The following is a 14,067-nucleotide window of genomic DNA, read 5'->3' as shown; positions in this document are numbered from 1 at the left end:
CTGTGGTCTTCTCTGGACATGTCATGAGGAAGGAGTCAGACCCGAAAGACACGTCTCCAAGTATCTGACAGAATTATCCTTTCCTCATTGTGGTAGTCATATTGGAAGTGGAGCCGGCCCAAGGGGCGGTGACTGGAAGGGGTCTGTATTGGTTGACGATATCGGCATTTTGAGGTTCCCAGAAGGTGTTCACCCCGCCTAGGGCCAGAGGTCTTTGGTTTGACGAAGTAATAGATAGGTCGACAGCCCGCTTGATGACTTTTCGGTAGATAACTTCAAGTTGGTGCTCACTGTGTTTGCGCAAGTGCAAGTAGAGGGTTGAGTAGACAATTCTATTCATTACGAAAGCATTGGCAAGCCGTAGTGCATCCTTGCTTCATAATTTTCCCCGCTTGTTGGAGAACCGGCAGACCATATAGCCCATTCGGTCTCCCAGCTTGCGAAGTTTGGCTAAAGTGGTCTTAGTTTCGGCATTGGAGGTGTATGAAGATGCCAAGGAGACGGATCTCTTTGGACTCACGGATCGGTCCCAAGGGGGGACTGATGCGTAGCTGGGTTGTGTCTCTATATAAGAGAATGACGTACGTGCACAAATGCGGACTTGGCTGGGGCAACCTGGAGTCCGCTGTAGGTTGCGCAGTCATCGACTATATTGGCCGCCTTTTGCAGGAATAACTTCATGCGGCCCACGCTACGTTGCGAGGTGCAGATTGTGATGCCATCCACGTAAAGAGCTTGATCTATCTTGGCCAGAGAAGCTAATTTGGATGGACGATGAAGCAAGACTAAACTCAACAGGAAGGGAGACAGGACCATGCCTTGAGGTGTTCCCCTCGAGCCGAAGGTGTAAGATACATGGATGATTCGCATCTTGTATTCACATGCAGGTTTGACGGTCTGTAAGATACTGTCTGATGTAATTAAATGTTTTGTAACCGCAGTTGGTGTGAATGAGGTGGTTTAAGATTATGCCATGATTCACGTTATCTAATGCCCCATCAAAATCCCAAGCTAGGGACAACCCTGTCATTATGGGGACATTTGACCTGATCTTATATGTCGTGGTGGAGCTACAGAAGTGTATTCTGTGCTGAGTGCTGAGGGCAGAAACCGAACATGGTATCCGCGAAATGGGGCTGTTCGAGAAAGTTGGAGGGTCGGTCGCCCACCATTGTCTCCATCAACTGGCCCAGCCATAACGTGTATCGGGGTAAGAAGGCTGAGGAAAAACTACGAGTTAATTTTGAGCAGCTGGTGAAATTTAACCAGATGATGGCTGGGAAAGCTATAAACGGTACTCCAAAAATGCAATGCACAGGAAAACGTAAAAAAAAAAAACAGCCTGAAGTTCTAACCTACTCCAGATTTTAAAAGGAAGCTACAGTTCGGGAGTTCCCTTATATAAACAAAGCAGCATTGAAAATCCTTTTTTTTTTCTCAGCAACCACTGAATCGATCTTGATAAGACTTGTTACTGTAAAATATAGGACAAAGTTTAGGAACCAAAAAGAAAAACATATATACAAAACTGTCAATTATTTCAGAAATATTTTTTGGCACTGGGAAAAAAAGATCTCATGGTCAAAATTTACAGTCTTATCAGCAATAAAAAACGACAAATTCTATAAAATATATACTAATAAGTCTAAAGTAAAAAAATATACATAAATATCTCATGGCTCCAAAGGCTACCCCACAATCATGAATTGCACTTTAGCAAAACATTCGTGGTCATTGAACCCTATTTTGCGTTAATTGCTAGCTCACGCATAAAATTTGTTCGCGTTAAATTGTGCGAGAGATCTTTTCTTGGTAAAAAATTTTGTGCTTGAAATTTTCGGGAACTTTCGTAGGAACACTTGAAGTCCAGCTTAAATCAATATCTTGCTTCCTAGAGTCAAGGTAATTTACCTTTCTCACTCTCAAACCCAACCGAGTTCATTCAGATTGCTATGGTGGTTGTCTCGCAAAAGCACTTCCACGTTTTCACAAATATTTAAATAGGGAAATTGAAGGTGGGCTCGTGCAAACGGAGGAAAACGCGCAGAAGTATACGAGGTGTTTGAATTTATTTAACTCGAGACGTAAATTGAAATTATCACCATAGGTGTTTTTGCTCACCTGTACTAGTGATTGAGAATCGAATCACCGTTGCGAAGGCATCGCAGGTAATGAACTTACCAGAGTTTGCGGGTCCAGAACGGAGGCTGGCATCTGCCATGTCGCCTGTCATGCCTGTCACGACGTGCGTCCAGCCGTTGGTGTGCCAGTCGCATATGTCATGCTCGAAGTCGCATCGTTCTGTTCAGGGTGTAACAAGAATTCAGAAATGGGATCGTTTGAAAGGAAATTAAGTGATGCTTGAGGAGAGGGCGACTCGATGATGTTGACGAACCTTTTCCGCCGTAATCTAGACATGCTCCGGGTGTTACTTGGATGTTGCTAAGAGCGACGTCCCCTTGTTCGCACTTATCGCTTGATACAGAAAAGCTGAGCTGAAGAGGAATCAGAGAAACGAAGCCAAATTCAGTTATTGATACGGGGGTGTTTAACTGGTGCAGCATGAGCTACCATTCTGAACAATTAAGCTACAAGTTTCAGTAGAAGTGCCTAGAGTACGTGATATGTGAGTATGAAAGAGTGTTCCTAACTCACATAAAAAAACGTTTTCCGTCGTTCTTTCATAAAGAAAAATGACGAGAACAATGTGAGAAGTTCATTTATTTACGAGAATGACGGGCTTCTTATCCTTCTCATACTGTATTAATAATTGTCGGAGTTTAACGTCCCACAACCACCATGTATTTATGGCAGACGGCGTAGCGGAGAAATTTCGTCCACCTGAGGTTCTTTATCATAATCATCAACAGCCTACGCCCCCTGCAGGGCAAAGGCCCCTCTCATTTTCTGCCAATCAACCCGGTCCTGTGCTTTTTGCTGCCACGTTATACCTAAAACTTCTTAATCTCATCTGAGACCTAATTTTCTGCCTCGCTCTCACGCGTTTGCTTTCTCTAAGAATCCATTGAGTTACCCTTAATAATCAGTGGTTATCCTGTTTACGCGTAACGTGCCCGGCCTATGTCAAAATTTTATTGTTTTCAACTATAATATCCTTAGCCCCCGTTTGTTCTTTGATACATTCTGCTCTCTTCTTGTCTCTTAAGGTTACACCTATCACCTTTCTTGTCATCGCTTCTTGCGTCGTTCTCAATTCAAATTGCAGCCACTTTGTAAGCCTACAGGTTTTTGCTCCTCAGGTAAATACTGGTAAGATGCAGCTGTTATATGTCGTCCGCTTGAGGCATAGTGGTAGAGTACCTTTCATGACTTGAGAAAGCTTGCTAAATGTGCCTCACCCCATCCATATTCTTCTGGTTATTTTACTTTCATGGTTCCGCTTCGCGGTTACTGCCTGTTCTAAGTAAACATATTCATTTACAACATACAGTGTCTGGCCAACTATCGCAAAGCGCCCTTCCCCACCCGGACAGTTGTACATTACTTTAGTTTTATGCATATTAATTTTCAGACTTCCTTTTCTGCTTTCTGTGCTCAGTTCAGTAATCATCAGATGTAGTTCGTCCCCTGAGTTACTCATCAATGCAATGTCATTAGCGAATCACAAGTTACTACGATACTCTCCATTAACTCTTATCCCTAAATATTCCCCCCATGCCTTTGCTTCATATGTGAGGGCATGGGAGTTTGCAGCAAATTTTTGTGGGCTTTCTTTTTCTTCCACTTTTATTCTTTTTACTTCGTCATTTTCGTGTTCCAGTTAACTAAGAGAAATGATTCATTCATTCCTTTCCTCGGTTTTCATTCTCAGTTGGCTTGAGATGACTTATAGAACAGACAAAATTGCTGTGTCCGAAAACAGTCGAAGAAATTTGAAAATGTAAATGCTGCATCCAGTTTCTTGAATTGCGTCAGCCATTGTACTAGTGTTTTCAGTAGCCGTAGGTGAATGGCGCCGGTAAGACTATGCACGACAGTGCGTGCAATCGTCTCCGTCGCTCTCAATTCCGGCTATTGTCTCACCACCTCAGAATATAATCGCTCATGAGTTGGAGCCTGTCACTCACCGTGGTCGTGTGAGCTGAGAAGCGGATAGTTCGGGAAACGTGATACCATCTGTCTGCGACGGTGCCACCGAATGCTCGGAACAGTACACGGGTCCTGCTCTGCATAGACGACTGAAACTGGCGGGTACGCAGCAGCAGCATCAGCTCCCGCTTTCCCGGACCAAACATGTGGAAGGCAAAGCGTGTGCAGACCACAGTCTGTTGTAGAGGCACGATGGGCGAATCAAGGGACGAGGACACCATGACACCCGAAGAGTGAAGCTTTTTGCAGCTCAGGTAGATGAAATCGCCTGCGCAGCAATTTGGTGCACTGCTCGACCAGAGAGGCCACTTTTCCAAACACATGGTCACAAAAATTTTGTTTGGCTAAGTCGGTCGTAAGAGCGTCTGTAAACTATCTAAAGGATCAGCAAAAAAAAAGGGCAGTCGTACCAGCAGTAGTAGCATTGTATTCCAGAAATAATATTGTGGTTGTCCCAAAATCTGGTAGCCAACGCCATTCTTTCAGTAAAGGTTAAATGGTGAGCAATCGTTCGATGGGCCGAAGTGTATACTTCGATCCCTCAGTCCTTCTCTCTCTCTTGCAAACACACACAGATGAGCACACGTGCTTCAAGTATAAAGGTGAGAGAAAAACTTACTTGGCTTTCCAGCTGGTGAGGCAGCTGGGGACAATGCGTATTTTGGTGGAAAACGACTTCCCAGCTTCCAAGTCCCCGCTATTTCATCAGGACGACTCCAAGAACATCTGTTCTTAATGTTCCACACGCAGTCGAGCATGACGTACGCTGCGTGCATCAGAAAACAGTGCATTTGTTGATGCAAAGCGGAAGACACATCTCCTTTCATCTACCCGGATGTTTCTTTTCACTGCTCTCAAGCTCAGAGCCATTGACTTGAAGCATAAGCATCAAGTTCATACAGAATAACATGTACTATATGCGCCCATGAATGAGTTTAAGAAAAGAAAAAATTCACAATCTCCCACTAAACGGAACCATATAGAGATGTGAAGCAGTGGGCGCTACCGCTTAGACTGTCGGTGGCGTAGACGCTGGTGCTCATCGCAGTGTTGCGCAACACAGAAACCTTTGGAAGCGCAAATCGCTCAGTGATAGACCGGTGGTTCCAACTGGAACATGCCAATCGCTGCTCATGGGCAATGAGAGGCAGAGGTCTCCGATTAGGCACAGACACCCGCAGTATGCTTTTAGTTAAAGCGCACGCTGCGAAATACTATTGTTCGAGAACGAACAGGAGAAATCTCCCACCGGCAGTCAAGATCCGATGCTTACATATGGTAGTTATTTTCGTGGGCACCGCCATCTTGCTAGCGGGCGGCCCTTTTCTGGTCTGGCAGCCCGTCTGGCATGCGGGAAGCTCACTGTTTGCATAGAAAGTATACGTGCGGCTGCTGCTTCATCGTTGCATATTAGTTTTTCACGGTGAATTTTGACTGAGGTGATGCACGTTCTTTGGAAAATGAGTCTATGAGACGTTCTGACAAGGTTAAAGTCGTCGAGGGTCAATTGTTTTACTATACAGTGCCGTGATCGAGTCTACCTCTATTGACGCGCCGACTTTCTGCTCGAAGAATGCGTAGTATTTTCAGGTTTTCTTTTCCAGAATAAGCTACAGTACTTTGAGAGCATAGTACCTGATTTTGTTATGGCTATGCTGGCATTTACCCCCCCCCCCCTCCCCTATAATGCCGAAAGGTGCTGTGGGTATTGTAATAAATAAATATATTTCTTAAGCTGTGGACATCCCATTTCGCATCAAAATTTCTTCACGCTACGCCGTCACGGCGGCTACCGCTCTTGCATGAAGCCATGCGTTGGAGTTTAGTGGATCGTCTTTCTTTCGTGGCACTGACGGTTTCTGTTAACTGCGCACTAAGTCGTTAAAATTGTTTCTCAACTCCGAAAGAGTGACCGTAACTCAATCGCCCGTTTGTTTTTAGAGGTGTGCACTTGAATACAGCTCTTTCAACAAACGACGCTGACGTACCTGTGCGTCCCCTTTTTATGTTATTTTTTCAATCGCTATATTTGAGTGACCCTCAGTGCCGCGGTATTTTGACCTGCAATAGAGACAAATGGTACGTGGGGCTGTTTATCGGGGAAATATTGTAATCGTTGGGATACCAGTTGTCTGCGTACCTTCCATTCATAGCCGAGGTTGAGCATCAGTGTCGAAGTCATTGCGGTTCGTTTACCCGAGAAGAAGTGCTCTGTACATACCCGAGTGCCCGCGGAAGGTACAAAGATTTTCCTGTTTACGTTTGCAAGTCATAGAAGCTTCTGCTCCCCATGAACAGGAAAACGATGCAACTTGAAAAGTTCACAGCCACAAAAACTTCGCGTCTGGTGATGCACATTTCGTATTTCTTCCGACAGCAGTTTCCTTTTTCTGTTGTTGTTACGGCACGCATATAGAGCGCGGTGGTTTCGTGATGACTAATTTTTGACCGTAATAGCAATGAAGAAAAACAAAACCCGCAGGTTGGCTTAACACACGGCAAATCGCTCAATAACGCCACACATACCAGCATCCACATGTGCACACACACTCCAAGCCATCACCCGCATGCCAGAGAGGAGGAATGCGATGGATGCCAGACCGGACCTCCTCGCCCGATGCAAAGGTCTATACGGGGTAGCCAGCGAACAGTCGTGCAGCGTGAGCAGTCGGCTTTTTAAATCGAGAAACTGGTTAGCAGACGCTATCTGCGTAGGCGTTGGGAGGATGGACAGAGGAGGGGGGGGGGGGCAGAGAACAGAAAAAGGGAAGGGTACGCGCATGCGCAGTAGGATGGTCACGTCGCACACCGGATTGAGCTCGACCATATGATGCTCCTCATTTAATATAAAAGGAGGACTGTATTGAAGCCACGTAAACGAAAGCGGTACTTATGCTTTAAGCAATGTGACCATCTTTCGTTTATGGATTCCATAGTACTGCAGTTCATAACATAAACTTATCTTACTTATCTTAATACAAGCAGTGTTTATTTATCTTGCGCCTTTGAAGGCAATGTTGAGCTGAGACGAACTGATTGCACAGGATTTGGGTACTGAATACGTGCTTTCGATAGTGTAGGAGCAAGTATGGCGATAGTTGGTAACCGATTTCCATCTCTCCAGCATAGAGGTTAAAGGTGCTCCTCGTGTTTCCATAAGTGATTTGCGCATGCAAAAGAAATTCCTAAAAAATGAATAAACAAATGAATAAATAAATAAATAAATTTGTGGCTGTTCAAAACATTTAAGCTACTTGAGAGCCAGTTTTTATCTGAATGGCCTAATAGACGTGCGCTTGTCCATACTGCACATCCAGTAGGATTTTATTGGTGCCGCAGGTGGGATATAAAAACCAGTTTTGAGAAGTTCAGCTGCGTAACAATTTAAATTAAGAAATCTTTCTTCAGGTTGAATTACAGTGTCGACGGTAGAAAAATCAAACACACGCAAAATTTACATACGTCGGCATAACAATTGCGGAAAATCTCAGTTGGAAGGAACACATAGATAGGATTTGCGGAACAGCCCAATGCAAACTTGGTTTTTTAAAAAGAAATCTGTCAGCTGCTTTCACCACCGTGAAAGTTGAAGCTTATAAGATGATGATACGCCCAAGTCTGGAATACGCTATTATAATTTGGGGCCCTCACCAAAAATGACAAAAAAAAAACAACTAGAACGTGTTCGAAAATTAGCTGCAAGATTTGTTTACTCCTCTTCTAGACAAGCGTAATCCGCAACAACCCCCTCAACAAGGGCAGAGATACAAATACTTATTTCAGGCGAAAGATTGCCTTTGTAAACTTTTTTTATCAGCTGTCAGCCGGTAAATTCAATTTGGACTCCGTATTGTATCTGCTCCCAATTGGAAGAAAGTCTCGTCGTACCAATTACTGTCATACATTTTCGCCCTATAGGTCGCGAGTTGATGTGTATAAATATAATTGCTTGTTCGTGCAATAGCTCCATGGAATGACGTAAGCCCGGAAGTTTTCTGGGACATTATTAGCTTGGCTACATTTGAACAAAATCTGGAGTTATATTTCCTGTAATTTATTTTTCATTAGTGTATATTTAGTGAGTTAATTTTGCTTCAGTGTTTATTTGTTCTCCTGCGGAGTATTGTATTTCGTTTCATTGTATGTGTGAATCCCACTCTGTAATAGCCCGTATGGACTTACAGAGTTCAAAGAATTCAAAGTAAATAAATTGTAAGGAAAACGAATTGCCGCATCAACTTCACCTGTTTTCCCGGCTGCGGCTTCAGCTGGCATAGTCGGGCAGTCGTCGTTGATGTAGATGGCGATATCGTCCAGAGCCACGTAGCCATTACGACTTTGTAACACGGCAGCTTGAAACGTCACCTTGAGGCACAGAACAAGCGGATTGGTTAGTTTCCTGCCCAGCGCGTTCTGTTTGAGCACCGTGCGGATGCCCCGCCGCGGTGGTCTAGTGGCTAAGGTACTCGGCTGCTGACCCGCAGGTCGCGGGTTCGAATCCTGGCTGCGGCGGCTGCATTTCAGGTGGAGGCGGGAATGTTGTAGGCCCGTGTGCTCAGATTTGGGTGCACGTTAAAGAACCCCAGGTGGTCTAAATTTCCGTAACCCTCCACTACGGCGTCTCTCATAATCATATGGTGGTTTTGGGACGTTAAACCCCACATATCAATCATCAATCGAGCACCGTGCGGACAAAAACTGTCGAAGTATCATGCCGCATCTAACATGCGTGTTGCCACCTGTCGTTTTTGCGCGTCACATAATCACGTCATGCAATGCAAATATGGTATATTTCAAGCCATTGAACTAGCCACGGGTGCACCATGAATGTGCCATACAAGTCATGCCGTACAGGACATGCATGTTACGGTTTTCACGTCATCAGCTGTCGTTTATATGCGTCATACAGAGTCACGTTGCTCAAAACTATTGTTTACTTCAAGCTATAGTACCAGTCACAGACGCACCATGAGCGTTGCATGTAAATCATGCCTTTCAAGAAACTCATGTCATAATTTTTCTGTTAACATGTGCACCTCTAATTTATAATTTTTATACAGTAACGTCTCCCAGCACCCAATTTGCGTGCATATCAAGCCAGCGAAACTCCATGAGCGTGAAATGTAAGTCATGACGTGAATGACATGATTTTCATGAGACATGCTCGTCATACAGTCACGTCCCGCAATGCCAAGTTTGGAAGATGCGAAACTTGCGTGGCCGTAAGGGCACCATGATTTTTGCATGTAAATCATGCCATAAGTGACATGCATGTCACATTTTTCGTGGAAAAGTGCGCTATTTATATTCGTCATACATAAAGGTCTCACTTTGCCAATTTCGGTAAGTATTAATTTATTTAGGCAGTCACGAGCTCCCCGATATCACGTCATGTAATCATGCCGTTGTGATGTTCATGTTTTCATTTGAAGATTAGGATCTGTCTCTTATCTTTGTCATACACTCGCGTCACGCCATATCAGTTTCGGTATGTACCAAGCTGAAAAAATGGCAACAAGAGCACGAAGTCTGAAAGCTTGGAGATATTCATTCTAGCACTGATTCAAACTTGCACATTTTTTATCCTTTATGCATGATACAACAGGAGTCTTTATGCTCGCTATCGTCTTGCTAAAATGAAAAAGCATCGCACGCGAATTCCTGCACTAGATAATACTTATATGAAGTGAAAGATTGCCGGTGCAACAGCGGAAGTCTTAAAAAAAAAACTTGAACCTGAAGCGAAGTTCGCGGATGTCACAGACACACGTAGTTTTTACGCAGACGTGCAATAACAAAATTTGTGGTGCAGTGCAGTGTTGAAAAGTGTCTTTCGGTTTGAGGTACTCAGTCTAATCATCACAGGCATACAGACGAATTAACGTATCATCATAATGAATGTAGCGCCTGAACATTTTAACAGAAAACTGTTTTTTGCTGAGGTCCACTTGCCTCCGCTGACGTAATTCCGTCACGGATATGACGTTGCAAAATATAAACTTATGGATTGTGAGGAAATAAACCAGAAAAAGGTCCCTATTTAGGCATGGAACCTACGACTCAACGGGCAGCGCGAAATCACTTGGCCACAGAGTGTTGCTTGTCCAACTTGCTGACAGCGAGCTACTTATATACACTAATACACCGTATAGGGCTTTTTTTTTTCAAAAAGAGCCAAACTCAGAAGCCTAAACTAGGCAAAATATAATGGTAGCGTACACTCTAAAAAATATCGAGTAGTTGTGGAGCGTTTCTGCCACGCAAGAATAATCGTCATCTACTTCGAGAACTTTCTTCGCGTTACCACCACGATTCCGGTAGCTAGCGGTCACAAATGGTGCGCGTGCTATCACTGTGGCAACATTCTTGACAGGAAAGTGGCCAGCCACGGGTTTTCAAGAAAATAAACGCGAGCAAGTCATATGACGATTATTTGTTGTGCCGTAGAACCATACTCCCCGAATGCTCCATTTTTTTTCTTAGAGTGTAAAGCGTGCTTAATTATCTGTAATTTTCAAAACAGTTGGAATGAAAATGGGGTCACGCCTGATTGTAACGCTAACCTTAAAAGGTAGTTTCTAATAAAAAATGAGTCACTCCAGCTGTTTCAATTAAACGCAGGCACATTCATTAAACCAGCACTGCGTCATCAATCCTTATCAATACAACCAACGGGATCTCATCTAAAGTGTTTCACTTGTGTCCTAGTTGCTTTGCTATGGTGCTTGCGTTCCGCTATCTACAGATCTTCTAGGGCGAGTTGGCGCTCACTCAACGACTTGATGTTCGATGACTACAAAGGGTAACAGTCTAAGTTTACAACTTCTTTTTGCCTCTTAGTGTTTCCTCACTAACTTAGCGTCACAGTGTCATGTTTTCCATACGTTCCTACGTGGTTGATGATTGATGTGTGGGGTTTAACGTCCCAAAACCACTATATGATTATGAGAGGCGCCCTAGTGGAGGGCTCCGGAAATTTCGACCACCTGGGGTTGTTTAACGTGCACCCAAATCTGAGCACACGGGCCTACAACATTTCCGCCTCCATCGGAAATGCAGCCGCCGCAGCCGGGATTCGAACCCGCGCCCTGCGGGTCAGCAGCCGAGTACCTTAGCCACTAGACCACCGCGGCGGGGCTTGAGCAGCACACTTTAAGTGTCGAGCTGTGACAATTGTTAGGCCACACTCTGTAGGCTCATTGAGTGCGTGCTTTCTGCTTGAGGTGCGTGCTGCAAGTTTCGAGCTGCTTGCCGTTCTTCGCGTGACACTACAAATTGTTGCTGTAGCATTGACTCCTTTGCCCTTGCGGCGAAACAATGCGCAGTAATTGCTAACTGCCTCTGTGAAGACACCTTACACTTACTTGTGATGCTGATTCACAGAAAGAAGGCTCAGCCACATTTTCGCCCTTCAGTGGGATATGATATATTACGATAAGTATATATTTCGGCTCAGATGTGATCGTGTACTAACCCTGTGACGTCGAGGAATCTTGACTCGGCCAAGAGTCCACGCAGTGACGTTTGGCCCTTTGTGAAACCACACTTCTTGCATTTGCTGATTAGTGCCAGGTGGTTGTCGGTTTACTGTAACCTTGAACTGCAAAAAATTTAGGTGAATACGCTAATGAGACCATATAATAAGCCTTTAAATTAAGGGTGCTTGTTAATACAAAATAAGGTTCAAAAGTGAAATTAGAGTGAAATGTGATGGGGCATAATTTTATTGTCAAGTTGTTGTGCAACTATATACTTTATGGGAAATATTTTAAATATAGTAACCTGGTGCAGCTACGTTTTTGAAGAGCATACAAGATATTCCAAACAGCATAGTCAATTAAAACAAGCTAATGAATAACTAACTTACAGTTACAAATGAGCTCACATTGGTACGCTAGAGCAACAAATACTTGCAAAAGCTCGCCTTTTTGAATACACGATCTCATACATGCTGTAGATCCTATAGTTGTAGACCGATATGTACAGCTGGTAGTTACAAATTAGTGCCATTCATGTAAGCAATCTAACTTCAATGAATGACTGTTACAATATCCTGGGGTATATATTATAATAAAAAAATTGATTACGCCATGATGTTGCGCGTATCATAGCCTGACACACTTCTTAAGATAGTGTAGCCTCTTTGAGTTGTCTGGCGGTGCTGACATTCAATTTATTAGCAAACTTATCAGATCCACCGTGGCTCTTTCCTAAACTCTATTGAATTTCTGACCAAAGAAATGACGCATTGGGCAATAACCACACGACTTTCTTTACTAAGGCAAGCGCTGTGGCAGGCATTAAGCTAATCGGACCAATGAATACGCATAATACGATAAATAAATGCTTCCACTTATCTCCTTAACATTCAGGCAAACCTATATAGAACGCTAAAAACAGCGTTGAAGGCAGAATTCATCGTAAGACAAGCAGTGTGTGGAAATGACGCCATTAAAACAGCAGTGGCGTGGTTTTAAGCTCCGCGCAAAATTAGCATTAATTTATTTTGTATTAAACTGGGGGCAATGCTTCCTTTCAAATCTTTTCCCTTCCTCCAGGGTATCTTTCTTGACCTTTAATGTTACTCTTAGCAGGAACAAATATTTTTATTGTAGTATAACTTTTTTCTCTGTATGAGCAGAACGTATATGAGCTATAGCTCGTAGCTTTTCGGAGAATGCGTGAAAGTAAGGAGTAAAACATGGACCAAAAATATAAAAAAATCTTGCTATTTAGATCAAATACATCAAACAGCTGAGTGTGTGCACATCTTTCCCACAGTGTCACCAATGCATCGTAGAAGATGAACTTTTTTTTTTGTAAACCGAGAAAACGCATCCTAGAATGTTAGTGCGCAGACAGGCGCATCTTACCGTGATCTGTGCTCCCTGAGAACCCTGCACGATGTACCAAAAGTCCATACACTGTGCTCCGTGAGCATACAAGTCAACAACCTCGCTCTGTAGCTCGGCGGTACCCGTCACTTGCATTTCACGGCCGCTCACAAGCATGAAGGAGCCTGGAAAAAGATTGGTGCGACTTTTGGTCATTACACTGCGTATTGGTATCACCGTGAAACATTAGGCGATTGAGAAAAGAGCATTGGAAAATTGTTTCATATTTCTAAGAATCAATTATTAAGTGGAGGATATCGTGAGTTTTCATTGAAATGAAACACCATGTGACCGTACAGTTGAAACATGGCACATTAGAACAAAGTTTATAATTACAGAAAAAATACTGATGTATCTTTTCTCATGTCCATTGAAACAACGGAGCGGTATTTCGCAATCGCTTAACGACAGTTTTATGATCAAACGAGGGGACATAGCTGCGACACTCATGCCAGGATGGCTTGCCTTGATAAGTTTAATACATACGTGAGCTAGAAACAACGAGAAAAGACGCGTCGAAATGATAATTTTAAAGAGAGTGGTTGTTTCAGGCAAAAGAAAACCTATGCGTAATATGATCCCGCTCGTGCAGGCCACTTTGTGACCAATGAAGCCGCACATGGCCGGGACTCGGGTACATTAAGGGGGCGGGGGACATGTGCACGTACCGCAATTTCTCGTTGGCGACAGTGGCGGTCTGTCGTAACTAAATGAAAAATAGGCGAAAACAATAATATCTGATGAAAAAAAGCTACTTATCAAAACGACTCTCAGGTATAAGTAGCAGAGACCCACTGGAACATTCTGTTAAAAGTGCAGTGTCGCATTTTACACCACGTGGAATCCCAGTGTGTTTAATACTTTACAATGGGGTCATAAGTGTTTCCAATGGGCGGTGTTTAATTATCCTTAAAAGCCACACACTTTGCAGTGCAATCTGCAATTTTACCAGAATGCTCCGGTGGGTGTCTGCTACCTATAACCAGGAGTCGTTTTTTAAAACGATGTTATTCAGTGCCTTAGAATCATGTTATGTTCAGTCCCTTAGGATTAGGTGCAATAT

At 43.6% G+C, this 14,067-nt stretch overlaps 1 protein-coding gene across 1 annotated transcript in view; it reads right to left on the bottom strand.

The window, feature by feature from the left end:
• LOC119176948 (MAM and LDL-receptor class A domain-containing protein 2) overlaps positions 1-14,067 on the bottom strand; it is a 79,220-nt gene that overhangs the window by 25,792 nt on the left and 39,361 nt on the right. Inside the window, exons 14-20 of the mRNA XM_075878196.1 lie at positions 12,984-13,129; positions 11,585-11,710; positions 8,355-8,475; positions 4,730-4,876; positions 4,089-4,378; positions 2,396-2,495; positions 2,182-2,301 (exon numbers count right to left, since the gene is read on the bottom strand). Coding sequence (XP_075734311.1) covers positions 2,182-2,301; positions 2,396-2,495; positions 4,089-4,378; positions 4,730-4,876; positions 8,355-8,475; positions 11,585-11,710; positions 12,984-13,129 — 1,050 coding nt within the window. The remainder of the gene's footprint in view (positions 1-2,181; positions 2,302-2,395; positions 2,496-4,088; positions 4,379-4,729; positions 4,877-8,354; positions 8,476-11,584; positions 11,711-12,983; positions 13,130-14,067) is intronic.

The sequence above is a fragment of the Rhipicephalus microplus genome, chromosome X (genome assembly GCF_043290135.1).
Source record: "Rhipicephalus microplus isolate Deutch F79 chromosome X, USDA_Rmic, whole genome shotgun sequence".
NCBI lineage: Eukaryota > Metazoa > Arthropoda > Arachnida > Ixodida > Ixodidae > Rhipicephalus > Rhipicephalus microplus.
Note: the sequence above shows the minus strand (reverse complement) of the source record. Positions and strands in the feature narration are given on the sequence as shown.